General features: G+C 45.7%; 1 protein-coding gene across 1 annotated transcript in view; it reads left to right on the top strand.

The window, feature by feature from the left end:
* Window positions 1-3,485, top strand: part of USO1 (USO1 vesicle transport factor) — a 32,580-nt gene extending 29,095 nt beyond the window's left edge. Inside the window, exons 23-25 of the mRNA XM_084516546.1 lie at window positions 793-891; window positions 1,364-1,579; window positions 2,451-3,485. Coding sequence (XP_084372672.1) covers window positions 793-891; window positions 1,364-1,579; window positions 2,451-2,528 — 393 coding nt within the window. The 3' untranslated portion in view covers window positions 2,529-3,485. The remainder of the gene's footprint in view (window positions 1-792; window positions 892-1,363; window positions 1,580-2,450) is intronic.
* Window positions 3,486-12,301: the final 8,816 nt, after the last annotated feature.

Here is a 12,301-nt window from a genome sequence, read left to right as displayed (position 1 = left end):
CTGCCACATGAGATTCCATTTAACATGTGTTGGCTGTGTGTGCTTGTGTGGCAAAGGCACATTCAAGTGTTTCATGCTATCATCAGCTGTCAGGCCATTTCATTGCCATCCAACAGACTGCTAGCCTTTCCTAGAGCTCTGACTTGAACGTGCTACAACAGAAGCAGTTGTAGCACGTTCATGCTGTGTTGGTAGTTTTAACTGAAAGACAGCTGCCACATTTTGGTAACCTCAATTTTGGGAAGGGCTGGCTTACACCACACTATTCCTATTTTCAGTAGTCACATAAAAGATGCAGATACTGCCCCATCTCTGCAAGTATTGAAGGCCAGGTTGGATGGGGCTTTGCACAAATGGAAGATGTCCCTGAACGTGGCAGGGGGTTGCAACTAGGTGAGGTTTAAGGTTCAACCATGCTGGATATTTAGCCTAATTAAAAATCAAAACAACAACAAAAAAATCAACCCTTTGGCACTTAAGAACCATTTGAGGTGAGAGCTGGTGGCCTGTAAGTGACTGAGTTGGCGTAGAAAATACTCTGTACACCATAATTTCTGTGAATTAAAGGTTATACCTTCTTTTTTGTGTACGCATATGCATGTATTCAGACCCCAGAAAGTGTATGTCTGTTTTCTGATGCCTTCCAGTGTATGATGTAAATAACTACGATACCTTGGCTATGCTGTAGCAAGAAAGTAAGCTTTTAACATCTACAGGTAATTGTGTAATGTCTTGGCATGCTGACTTTGTGAGGCATTCAGTGCTCCTGACACTGCTTTTTCTTTTGCACAGAACACAAGCACAGATCCTGCATTAGGTGACAGCAGTGCAACAGCAGCAAAGAACTTGGAATTAGAGGGACGACTTGTGCAAGAAGTGAAAGATCTGAAGGTCAGTAGTGGATGAACGCCAGACCAGGTCACTTGACGCTCAGCCTTCAGTTAGGACTTGTGCAACTGGAAACGCTTTGGATGGAGGGGGTTTGTGCTGTCAGGATCTTCTCTTTTAGACAACAGAAGGGAAGTTGAATGCATCTCTTCTGTTGTTTTTCACTTGTGGAACTTAGGCCTTGCCTGCCTTTGAAGCCTTTAAAGATTTAGTAAGAAGGGTCTAGGAAATAGCTTTACCGTGACATGGACAACCTGACTTGACTGGGGGAGGGTAGTCATTCTTTAAAACTCCTACCTACCTTTCTCTTGGCTGGTAATAGGGGGAGTTTGGTTAAGGAACTGTAGGAGTGAGGCCACAGGACCGCTGGTAGGGATTGAGCTGTTACAAGTAGGGTATGGGAAGTGTTTGTAGGAAACAAAGCAGTTTTCCTTGCTTAAGGTGTGACTTGGTGTGGGCTCTTTCCTGTTGCCAGAATGAAGTCCAAGCCCTTTCTGAAGAAAAAGCATCACTAAAACAGCACCTAGATTCATCTAACAGTACAGTTGCCATCTTGCAAGATGAGAAAAGCAAACTTCAGCAAGAAGTTGCAGAATCAAAAAAAGAACAGGATGATCTTCTGGTGCTTTTGGCTGACCAGGATCAGAAACTATCTGCCCTGAAGAATAAATTGAAGGATCTTGGTGTACCGGTAAGCAAAACAATGTTTCAAGTAAGTTCTCAGGTCCAAGGCTCGCCTGAGCAGTCAGGGTATGACAGTGCTTTATCCAACACATCTGGTGAGGCATCCTCCTATAAATGTAGGGCTGTTGGATCTACCAAAGTTGCTTTCTGAACTTAAGTTGGTGGCTAGCAAGAAAATTGCCTCTTGGAAGAAGTGTTCAGAGGTACCTGCATAAGCATTGTGATGAAAACACCTTATACTATATCCATGTGTCTGGAATGCTATCTGACCATCTGCCCTTGCTGCTGCTTGTCCTGGCTGCCAGCTAGAAAACAAAGGGTGGCATTGTGATGATCCAAGCAAGGGCTTGCTCTGCAGAAAATCCAAGTGATAACTTAGCAAGCAACTAAAGCTTTCTAGCTCTGCTGCAAATGGTCACTGCAGCATCTGAGAGCAACTCTGGGCAGTTGATTTTAAGAACCCTTGTGGCTTGCAGCTGAACTTGTGACTGTAAGGTGGATGTCACTAGGTGATATGCTGCAGTTCTTGTGGCTGAATGCCAGACTTGAGCCTGTGTTTCTTATCCAAAAGCAATCATTCTTTCTGATGCAAATCATTTATGTATTAAAGATTACTTCTTAGTAGTTAAGTTAACCTGGTCTAGCTTCTGATATCTGGATAAAATGTTAGTCTGGGGGGGGGGTACTTGTAGCATGTGTAGAAGTTAAACTGTGAGATTGTAAGATGACAATTTGAAGAATTAATTGATACAGCATGATGATTTTAGGTTACCTTTTAAGCCTGCTTTCACTCCCTCTGCATTTGTTTCATCTTCAAAGGATTGGATCCTTTGACGGAAAGGACCTTATTGCTCACAACAGATCTTCATTCATTTCAGGTTGAAGATGAGGATGATATTGAATCTGGAGATCAAGCAGATGAAGATGAGGATGGGGATGAAGAGGAGCAAGACTAATGTTCTTTTGTGTGTTACAATGAAAACTAGATTGCATTGTTAGTGGGGGGAAAAAAATCCATTATTGGTATACAACCCAAAACATCTGCTTACAAGAAGCAGAGGGGAAAGTGGCAACTATGGGACAAGTTATAAGTTACTGAAGTGTCTGGAAACCCTTCATACTAGGTAAAGCAAACAAAAATTACTAAGTTCTATGTGAGTATCCCAAACTTTACTTGTTTAGAAGTTGCTTTAGACACTGTTTAAATTATGGGGATGACAATGCTGTTCATTGTCATTACAAGAGTTCTGTGCATTTGTTTACCATTTTAACCTTCTGGAACTCTTAACGTAATTAAATACAGAAGTATTTGGTTTAACATCTGTCAAATGGAATCATTGCCTCTGCTGTCAGCATGGAGCTTCAGTGTAATTTGTGGCTTCCTTTAAAGAGCAGTGGCGAGGTGGAAGGGCTGGGGTGGCTGTGGTGTGCGCTGGCCACTCTGCTGCCCTCCTGAGCTAGTTCTCTAGGTGTGAATGGACCTGAGCATCGAGTGCCTTGACGCCTGGTACAGCTGCATTTGGTACCTCCTGGAGGGAACCCGAGGGAACTGCAACGTTATGCTAATAACGTGGAAGAGGCTTCACAGAAATGTGCACAAGCAAGGTAGTGTTTTTAAGAAGAATCTCTTTGGAAAAACAAAGACCAATATACTCATTCTAAGGATCTAATGTGCTACCAAGTCAGCATAAAGATAAGTTAAAAAAAATCTGTTGACTACTTCAGTAAGGAAATGAAAACTACTATGATTTATATAACTTATTGGCTCTTGATGAGTGAATAAAAGGTTGAATTTTAAAAGAAAAAAATGAATAGAGTAAACGCATCCGTTCTTGGTAACAAAAATAGGTATGTCCACTTAGCACGCATTTAATTCTCTTGTCTTGTTTTAATAAAATATATTTTAATACATATTTGAAATGGTTTAAAATCCAGTCAAGTGTGACAAATTAAATGAATAAAATACACTGAACTGGGGGGCTAATCAAATGAGCACATAGTGGGGTAGTTCAGTTTTTGCTTTTTCCAAAAGCATCAACTTCAGTAGCTGCTTAACTTAGAACTTTTTTTGTAAACACACAGTAGTTACTTGATCATAAGATTATTTGATGTAGACCAGAGAACACTGGCTTGTTAATATAAATATTTTTACATGTCATAGTTTGTGTAACAAGAAATGTTTGGAAGTAGTGTTAAATTAAGCTCCACTCATGCATTGCATCCTTGGACAGTTTTTTTTAGAACTGGTGGGAGAAGAGCAAGCAGCGGAAACAATGTTAGCATAGGAGCTGAATTGTGTTTGTGTGCGAGTACGTATGGGGAGAAGAACTCCTACAGATGATGGCCTGGCTGTTGTCATCAGTGTGACTTGAGTTCTGCTGAATGTGATGAAATATGAAGGAGCTGTGACCATGCAGCTGGCCATACAAAATTCAACAATGAGGGAAGAAGGCATACAGGCCCCAGGGGCTGTTTAGATGGCTTTACCACCTTATGCAGCGAGAATTGTGGATAGTTCTTGATAAATTTACTTTTGTTTCGTAGGCAGTACTTCCTTAAAAAAAAAAAAAGGGGGGGGGGGGAAGCAGGAGATGCACAAATTACAAAAAGAAAGCCAGAGAATAAGTTGTGAAGTGCTCTTACTCTTTGCTCAGTGATGTGACAGTTCTAAAAGTGAGGTTTTGTCTGCTTGCAAAACCTCCCAAGAAACACTTTGTAGAAATTAAGCCCCATTTACCTAGACAAATCTCACTTCATGGTATGACCAAAACTCTCTTGACATGAAACACAAGGAGGAGGATTCACAAGTCACAATTGTGGCTTTGAGAGCTGACAGGTTTTCCTGTATTTTTATTTCTATGGAAATGGGGGGAATTGAGGAGTATTTGCTTTGCCAAGAGTATTTTGGAGTTCTTGAAGATGAAAAACTGGATGGAGGGATGCATGGCTTTTAAAATCACTAGAGGCACTAATAACTAAATATTGTGACTTTTGCCAGTTGATATGTTGCTTCTGCCCAAGCTCTGTGGTTGAATTTGGCACCAAGTCTCTGAAATGGTACGCTACCACCCTTACTTTAAGGTACTATTGTCACAGGATTGGATTCTTATTAAAAATAGCTTAAGAATCTAAGTGCCTAACTCCCACTGTGTGCACGGATATAGGGTGAAATATCTACCACCCCCTGAAAATTCTGGATGTGACAGTTTCTTCCTCAGGTACTTCCTCAGGTACAATGTTATGAGAGTCATCAGGCAGGATGTTTGCGGGCTACAACACCCACCAAGTCTTTGACGTAAAATGTTGACTGTAAACTGTGTCAGAAACTTAAATCAAGATGTTAGGGTATGAATTTTATTTGGTGACCTAGATAATTCCACTTACTGTCTGTCCTGATTGTGCCTGCTGGATTTTATTTCATTGTGGCTGGAACACACAAATTAGGTACTCATCTGTGCTGAGGATGAAGCTGTTGTGATGGCTTCCCTGTCCCTTAGGTAAACGGCGTTGATAAGAATTGCGGTGGAATTTTTACTCCAGCCCAGATGGTAATTTGGGTGTTCCCAGAGCTCAGAGAGATCGGCTTGAGTCTAACCAGAGCTATGATGGGAGTTGCAAAGCATTTGACTGTGCCCATGTGCCATTATGAATAGGTCCTTCATAACAGAGGAGTGGAAAGGAAGGACGTGCTCAATTTGTAAGGAGATGAAACTTCCACCAAGTGATTCAGTCACAACTGTTATCAAGTAAAAGTCAAGTTTTAAGTGTTGTGGCTTTTTTTTTTTTTTTTTTTTTTTTTTTCCATTATCACTGCTGGCAGTGACAGCTTCAGTACCCTTGTGTCCTGTGAGCACTGGCATTGCTGGTTGCTTTTGTCAGCAATACCACCACCAGGGTGCTGGTGACAATTTGTCCTACTATTTTGAGAAGATATAATGAGTCTATCTAATTGAAACCCTTTCCCCATCACTGTTAATTGTCCTGTGGAGCATGTGCTGTTCTTTGCAAAAGTTGGCTCCTTCAGTGGAGAGCAAAGGCAGCTATGGAGAAGGATTGGTGTCAGGAAGCCTCATGGCTTTGTTACCTATGACAAGTTTGGTAACTTATGTGGCCTGTGAAGTAGAAACAGCAGGGAAATTGGCTCTTTACTCCCTGTGTCCTGCTGGGTGATCTGTGCCTTGCAAACCTGTTGTCCAGGCTATGCACTTCTTATATTTTCCAGATGTTTCTACTTTGATTTCTGGTTGCTTCTTGCACCAAGTCTATAAAAACACTGTGGGCAGAGATACTTTTGAAGTTGGCTATGTTATCTAAACATGCCCTAGAAATCAAAAGTACCTCTCAATTACAGGGAAAGGGAGTAAAGAAAGGAGAAGGGGGGGGGGGGCGGAACAAACCTGGTCATTCCACTGATGCGATGGAATCACTGAAAAATCAACATGAATGCAGATTCAGGATGAGAAAGCACAAGGCATGTGATTGATGGTCTGGCCTGATGTCAGTGAGAAACAGTTAACCAGGCACCCTTACCCCAGCATCAGTGCCTCTCCCAAAGAATGGTACATCACAACATTTTTTTTTTTATTGCCACTCTCTGCAGTTATACTTGGGAAGTTTCTACTTTTGGATGCAAATTGAAAATGTTTGAAATTGGAAAGGAAAAAAACTAGGCAAGGTGGAAAGTTCAGGAGACAGACAAACAGGTTACAAACAGGTTTCAAAGAGGCTTATTCAAAGCTCTCTTCCCAACTAGAAAACCTGTTTTTGTTGATTATTTTATTGCACCATTCCATCCGTGCCTCTTCATCCTGGTAGTAGATGTGTCTAGATTGTAACTGTACAATTGTCATGGTAGCCTTTGCCCTGCAGGTATTCACTTGACGGTGTCATGACACAGTCAAGAATACAAAGAGATTTTAATTTTTGTGGAATCTCTTTTTGTCCCATCATGATCAAGCCATCATGAATGCAGGTATTTTTTCTCTCTCTGAGCAGGATGTGAAGCGCTTCCACACTCTTTGTCAAATCAAGCAATTGATACCAAGGAGGTGAATAGATCAAAGATTTCTAGCTTGATTGTTACACATGGTGAGAACAGCACACATTAACAGGCTAAGAGACACTAAGTTGTAGAGAGGATCAGGAGTGAATAATAATAATAATAATAATAAAGTAATTCTGACTGTTGTATGGTAATATTAAAGCACTGTAACTCACACTGAGTGTCCAGAGCAGGCAGCGTGGGTTCATTTCTATGCACCTATTCCAGGCAAAAGGGTGTTCAGGAAGGGTCCAGCCCTCATGGGGTCAGGGCAAGCTCAAAAATGATCAAATCCTGTTTATTTCTGTGAAGTTCATCCTAGAAAATAAAACGATAACAAAGGGTTGAGAAATGCATGGGGCCTGGAGATGACATCCTCAGTCTGAAGAGGAAGGGGAGGAGAAAAACAGCCTTTTATGTTCTTCAACTGCCCAAACAGCATCCTCACGTTAAAGAAGTGGGGGACCAGGTTACCTCAGCCTCATTCATTCACAAGGAAAAGGGCCCCAGTACAGAGGGGTGGTTACCATCAAACAAGAACAAAGTCCCTGTGGTTGCCTGAGTTGTGCACTTTTCTTGGCCTGCACAAGCATGTGATCACTTCCTACTCCTTATATCAGAAGGCAATAACATTGATGCTTTTCTTGATAAAGGACATCATAGTGGGAACAAATTTTTGTGATGCAACAGACGTGGATCCTGAGGCTAACGGTGAAGGTCAGGCCAAGGCAGAAAATACTCTTGCTGCACAGTGTCATGCCTCAAAGCTGAAAATTTCACTGCTGGGGAAAGAGAGGGCAGTCAGTGGTCACTGACAGCTGCTCCAGGCCACACGTGTTTCGCTAGCAGCAGTGTAATAAATCACCAGGTGGACAGCCTGCTTGACTGGAGGGAGATATGAATGCCCATCAAGAAGAGCCACTGCTAAGGGGCTGATGCATACACGTGTGTGAAGATCCTTCAGAAAGCAAGTTTTCTGGGGTTAGTGTTATACAGGGGCCTCAGAGTGACCCCTGTAACAGCTGGGCCCCAAGACACAGCCCTAAGAAAAAAGACTCAGCCCTGCCCTGACTGTCGGTGACCTGAGGCACAGGGCAGCCGAGACTCCCCCAGCCAGATCTGTATCTCCTGGCTGACCCGGGGTGCTGGGGCTACGTGACAGTGCGGGTGAGAGGGGTGCTTCCCAGCTCACAGGGCTGACAGGGAGCATGCAGCTCGTGGCTGCAGGAATGAACAATTTCTGGCTCTCCCGTTGCTGTATCTCCAGTTAGGCAATAGCAGAATGGTCTGACTTTTCTGCTAGTCCCTGGCTGTGCCTGGAAGCCTTGTCAAGAAATTCAGCTGATGGTGAGCCCAAATAAGAAAAGTTCTGCAGCCACAAAAGGAAACCAGCTTGCTCCTTGGCCTCTTGGCTCCCATTTGGGTCAAGGAGGAGCCAAAGACCGAGTTGATGCTTTCATGCTTCTCAGTAGGGCCGGATCCCAACTTCCAACAAAATCGGAGGCAACCTGCAAAAGAGCACAAGTCTAGGGCAAAGCTTTGCCAGCACTTGCATGACTGCATTTGCTGCTAAAAAAAAGCATCAGGTGTGGATGTTTCACTGGCTAGTCAGCTTAGCTCCCTGATAAATGTAGTCCAAAAGCAAAGGAGAAATGGGGCTTTCCTGGCAATTAGGGAAGTCCCGAGACACACAGTGGTTGAAGCTATCAGCACAAGCCTTCCTGACCTCATTTGGTGATAGACTCTGGATGCTGAACACACTGAGATTAATACTGAGCTGAGACCAAAGTACAGCTAAACATTGATTTCATGTCATTCCTGATGATTTGAACAAGTTGGTAATGAGAGTTTGGTCGCACGCCAACTCCACTTGCCCTCCTGGGGGACACCAGACTCTCACCTGCGTGCTTTCAGCCCCAAAATGATGATGCAAGGGACAGCGGGTTTGCTGCAGGCTGCATTCTTCTCCCGGTGGCTTGGGAAGGTGTGCGTGTGGCTGGGAGGGAGAAAGCTGCTGAGGTAATTAGTTAAAGTTGTTTATCCTTAGGCACGTCTCTGTAGCCGTCTGGGCCTACCACAGCCATACCGGAGAGCGCTTTGCCACCACCTCCCCTGACAAAGAAAAGCACAGCAGGGCCGACGCAGGAATAGCTCTTGTGTGGTGAAGGCTAGCCAAAGAAATAGATGTGAAAGGAGGGTTTTAAGCCTAGTTATAACCCTTTCTGCTTTGGGCTGCAGCGAGCTGCTTTTCATAAACAGGAGAAAACCACCTGGCGTGGGCATGGAGCTGCTTGCTGGCTGCGCTCCTGCCCAGTCCCTTCCAGTGACCGGCAGCCCCAGCATGGAGCTGCTCCCCTGGCACTGTGTGTGCCTCTGTGGGGAAGGGGCAGCGGGCACCAGTCTGCACCAGTTCCACCCCTCTGCACAAACCAGTGGCACTGGACAATGGGCGCAGTCCAGGGTGTGCCTTGCTCATCCTTGCTCCTCAGTCCCTGTGGTGTGAATCCTCCTGCAGCCTAGCACTCAGCGCCGAGGGTAGCACTCGTCGAGCTCCAGCGTGGCCACCAGAGGTCATGGTGTTCCCACAGACGGCACCAAAACCCTGCTACAGCAGCCCTGAGCTGGGTGCTGGGAACCGGAGCTGAGGAGCTACAAAGGTTAAACCAGTGTCAGCATTCCAGAGCCAGCTAGATGGTAGCTTCTGGTTTTAAGCAGAGCTTTAAGGCAAACGCTACTAAAAAAAAATAAAAAAATAAAAAAGTCCACCAAACTTGTTAGAATGCTACCTAAATCCCTAAATCTAGCAATTCTCAGCCCATAGTAGCTGTGTGGAGCCCCGGAGCCATCTGCTACTGTGCTGCTTGTGTTTGCTGATGACCATGCTGGCTTTAGGCAGTTCAGCCTAACTTTTAGCATTGTCCTGCCCTGCTGTCCTAAAAAAAGGCAATTTTAATCTTCTGCTGAGCAGCTTACCATGGGCTGTGCTGCCAGTTCAAACCTGCACAGCATTGTCCAGTGGTAGCACAGATGCTGAGGAAGAGTTGGCTTTGACAGATTTGGTGGGAGTGTTGTTAGTGGTGTGTGTGTGTTGTGTACATGCGTACTCTCTTTTTTCTAGTATGGTACTCACAGAAAGAGGAAAAATAGGACAGACTGCCAGGTCGTAACGCAAGGCTTTCCTTGGAGCTGGGGCCCTGTTCAGCAACGCACGGACACACACTTTTTACTCTCTGCTTGCAGGCTGCTGCTGTGGGTCTTGGCTGTTATAGTCCCCAGAGGTATCTGGATGCATGGAGAAGATACATGCTGTGCCAGGCACCAGGTCCCACGTGCTTTCCCTCCTGGGACTGCTGGCTCGTTGTGACTGGTGCAGTGTTGCACCGTGTGGTTTTATACCTTAGGTGAGAGGTAAGGAGACTGTTCCTGCATGCATAGCTAACCTTGGACATCTCTGGGCTTCAGCATACACGGAGGACTACAGAAAGCCGTGCTCTGTTTGTAGGAAAGACTGAAGTGAGACGGTCTCCAAGCTTGCACAGAGCTGGGTTGGCAGCCCCTCATGTCTTGTAGGGCTGCAGCTTTGATGAGCTCAAGCCCTTGGGCAGGGTTGGCATAGCTGGACATCCTGTGGGATGCAGGTTCTCACCCTTGCTGCACTGGAGCTAGCAGCTCCAGGCAAACGGTGTAGTGGGGCTTCCCTGCAGTCAGTGTGAGGCCACGCTTCTGGGCCTTCACACAGTGGGCAGAAGGTAGCACATCTCACAGACATTCAGTGGTTGTCCTGTATTAAATGACCACACTGTGGGCACACAAGGCTCAGGGCTGGCCCATCCTGTCCCATCTCCTCTGATCTGTTCTTGCAGAGCATTCTCTGGAAGGCCCGTGTGGCATTAAGCTTGTGGCCTGTAGCGGAACTGCCTGGGTTTGTAGAGGACAGGCCAAGACATCCCCTTTTGTCTCCAGGATCAGAAAAGCCTTGCCTCCTTCTCTACAGTGAAACTTTTTTGCATTCCTGCAGTGGTTCCCTGTTACTGTGCTCCTGCCTTCCAGCTTGTGAAATCCAGAAATTTCTGTTGTGTATTTCTTAAGCAGCAAACATGGAACTTTTGCTGAATTCTCCGGTAAAGATGGGTGTCCCTGGGAGATGTGGGATGGCCAGTCCCCCTGTCCCTGCTCCTTGGGTGGAACAGGAGGGATCCTGTTATGCTTCAGGCATCAGGCCAATGCCAGCACTTTGTCAGGTTAGGTTCAGACTTAGAAACCTGTGGTGATGTCTGTGGAAACCTGAAGGCCTGTCTGTCCATTCTCTGATGAAGAGGTGACACAGTCTCAGAGGAAGAGCGCTGGACCAAGTTAAAAGACCTAAAATTTCCCCTGCACCACTGCGTGACCTCTGCACACGAGTAGCTTGATCTGGGACAAGCTCAGGAATTGAGCTGCCCATCCAGTCCCCTCTTCTCCCCTCTCACCAGCTCCTTTTTGTTAAGCTGCTGCTCTGGTGTGCATTGCAAAATTGACTGCAGGGCTGCTCGTTTACTTAGGACGCAGTAAATCAAGGAGTTAGTAAAAATCACCCAGGCTGAATGAAATGCTTTATCTGACCGGAAATATGAGCATGCTTGAGATCACAGAGGGTGTGAGCAGTAGGTGAAAGTGTTTGAGCTATCTTGTTACAGGTAGCCAAGGCGCTTTAAAATACAAAAAATGGGATGTTGGCTCGCCCCTTCTCCCTCCTGTGTACCTGCCCCACAGCAAACGCTCACAAGGGCTGGTGCTGAGGTTGAGCCAGCGGAGGCGAGGACAGAGAACACATCAGCAGGCCACTTGCCAGGGTAACTGATCCTTTTGCTGCAGGAAAAGACAGGGTTGTGTCAGCAAGCCCAGCTGCACAGGCATACGCCAAAGGTAGAGCAGAAACACGCAGGTTCACTCATCAGGCCAGGAAATCCACTTGGATAAGAATGTACTTTATTATACACTCCACTTTTTGTCATAATCTGTCTGGAACTGATTTTATCTCGCATGCTGTGCACTTCAATGGAAAGGAAGGGGGTGACGGTTGGGCAACTGATACAAGGCTTCCACCCTGCGCAACCTCAGCTTCAGGTGGCTGATTACTCACAGCTCTTCCTGGCAGGACGCAGACAACCTGCCTTTCGTAGCATTTTGAAGCACATGTGCAGCTGCAAGCCACAGGCCTGGCTGCCATGCCAAAGGTAATGGCGTTTGGACGGGGGCCTGAGGGGGCTCAAACTGCTGGGAGTTTTGCCACTTTGTGGGCCACCTCGAGGACTCTGTGTTAGTATCTCCTGAATGATGGATGCTACCGAGGGGAGCTGCAAGCAGTGCTAGGTTTTTCTGGCACTCTGTTGGTGGCCTTGAAGGGCTCCCAGCTACAACAAGTGTCACATCTTGCACTTGTTTGTTGTGTGGAGGACTCTTCCAACCTAGATGATTCTGTGATTCTGTGCTCTGCATGCCCGTGGAGTCATCTGGTCTTCTGGCAGATATGTCAGACACCTGGCAACTTAGAAGAGATACCCTATATCCAAAGCTATCTTCTTGATGTGCACTCTTGGGCTGGTTGCATCATCTGTACAAATCCCTGAGTTGGCCCTCTGCAGAGGAGTGCTCTTCCCATGCACAGAGAGCACGCGAGTGTCCAAGCTGCGCCCAGCTCTGTGCTGA

The sequence above is a fragment of the Aythya ferina genome (genome assembly GCF_964211825.1).
Source record: "Aythya ferina genome assembly, chromosome: 4".
NCBI lineage: Eukaryota > Metazoa > Chordata > Aves > Anseriformes > Anatidae > Aythya > Aythya ferina.
Note: the sequence above shows the minus strand (reverse complement) of the source record. Positions and strands in the feature narration are given on the sequence as shown.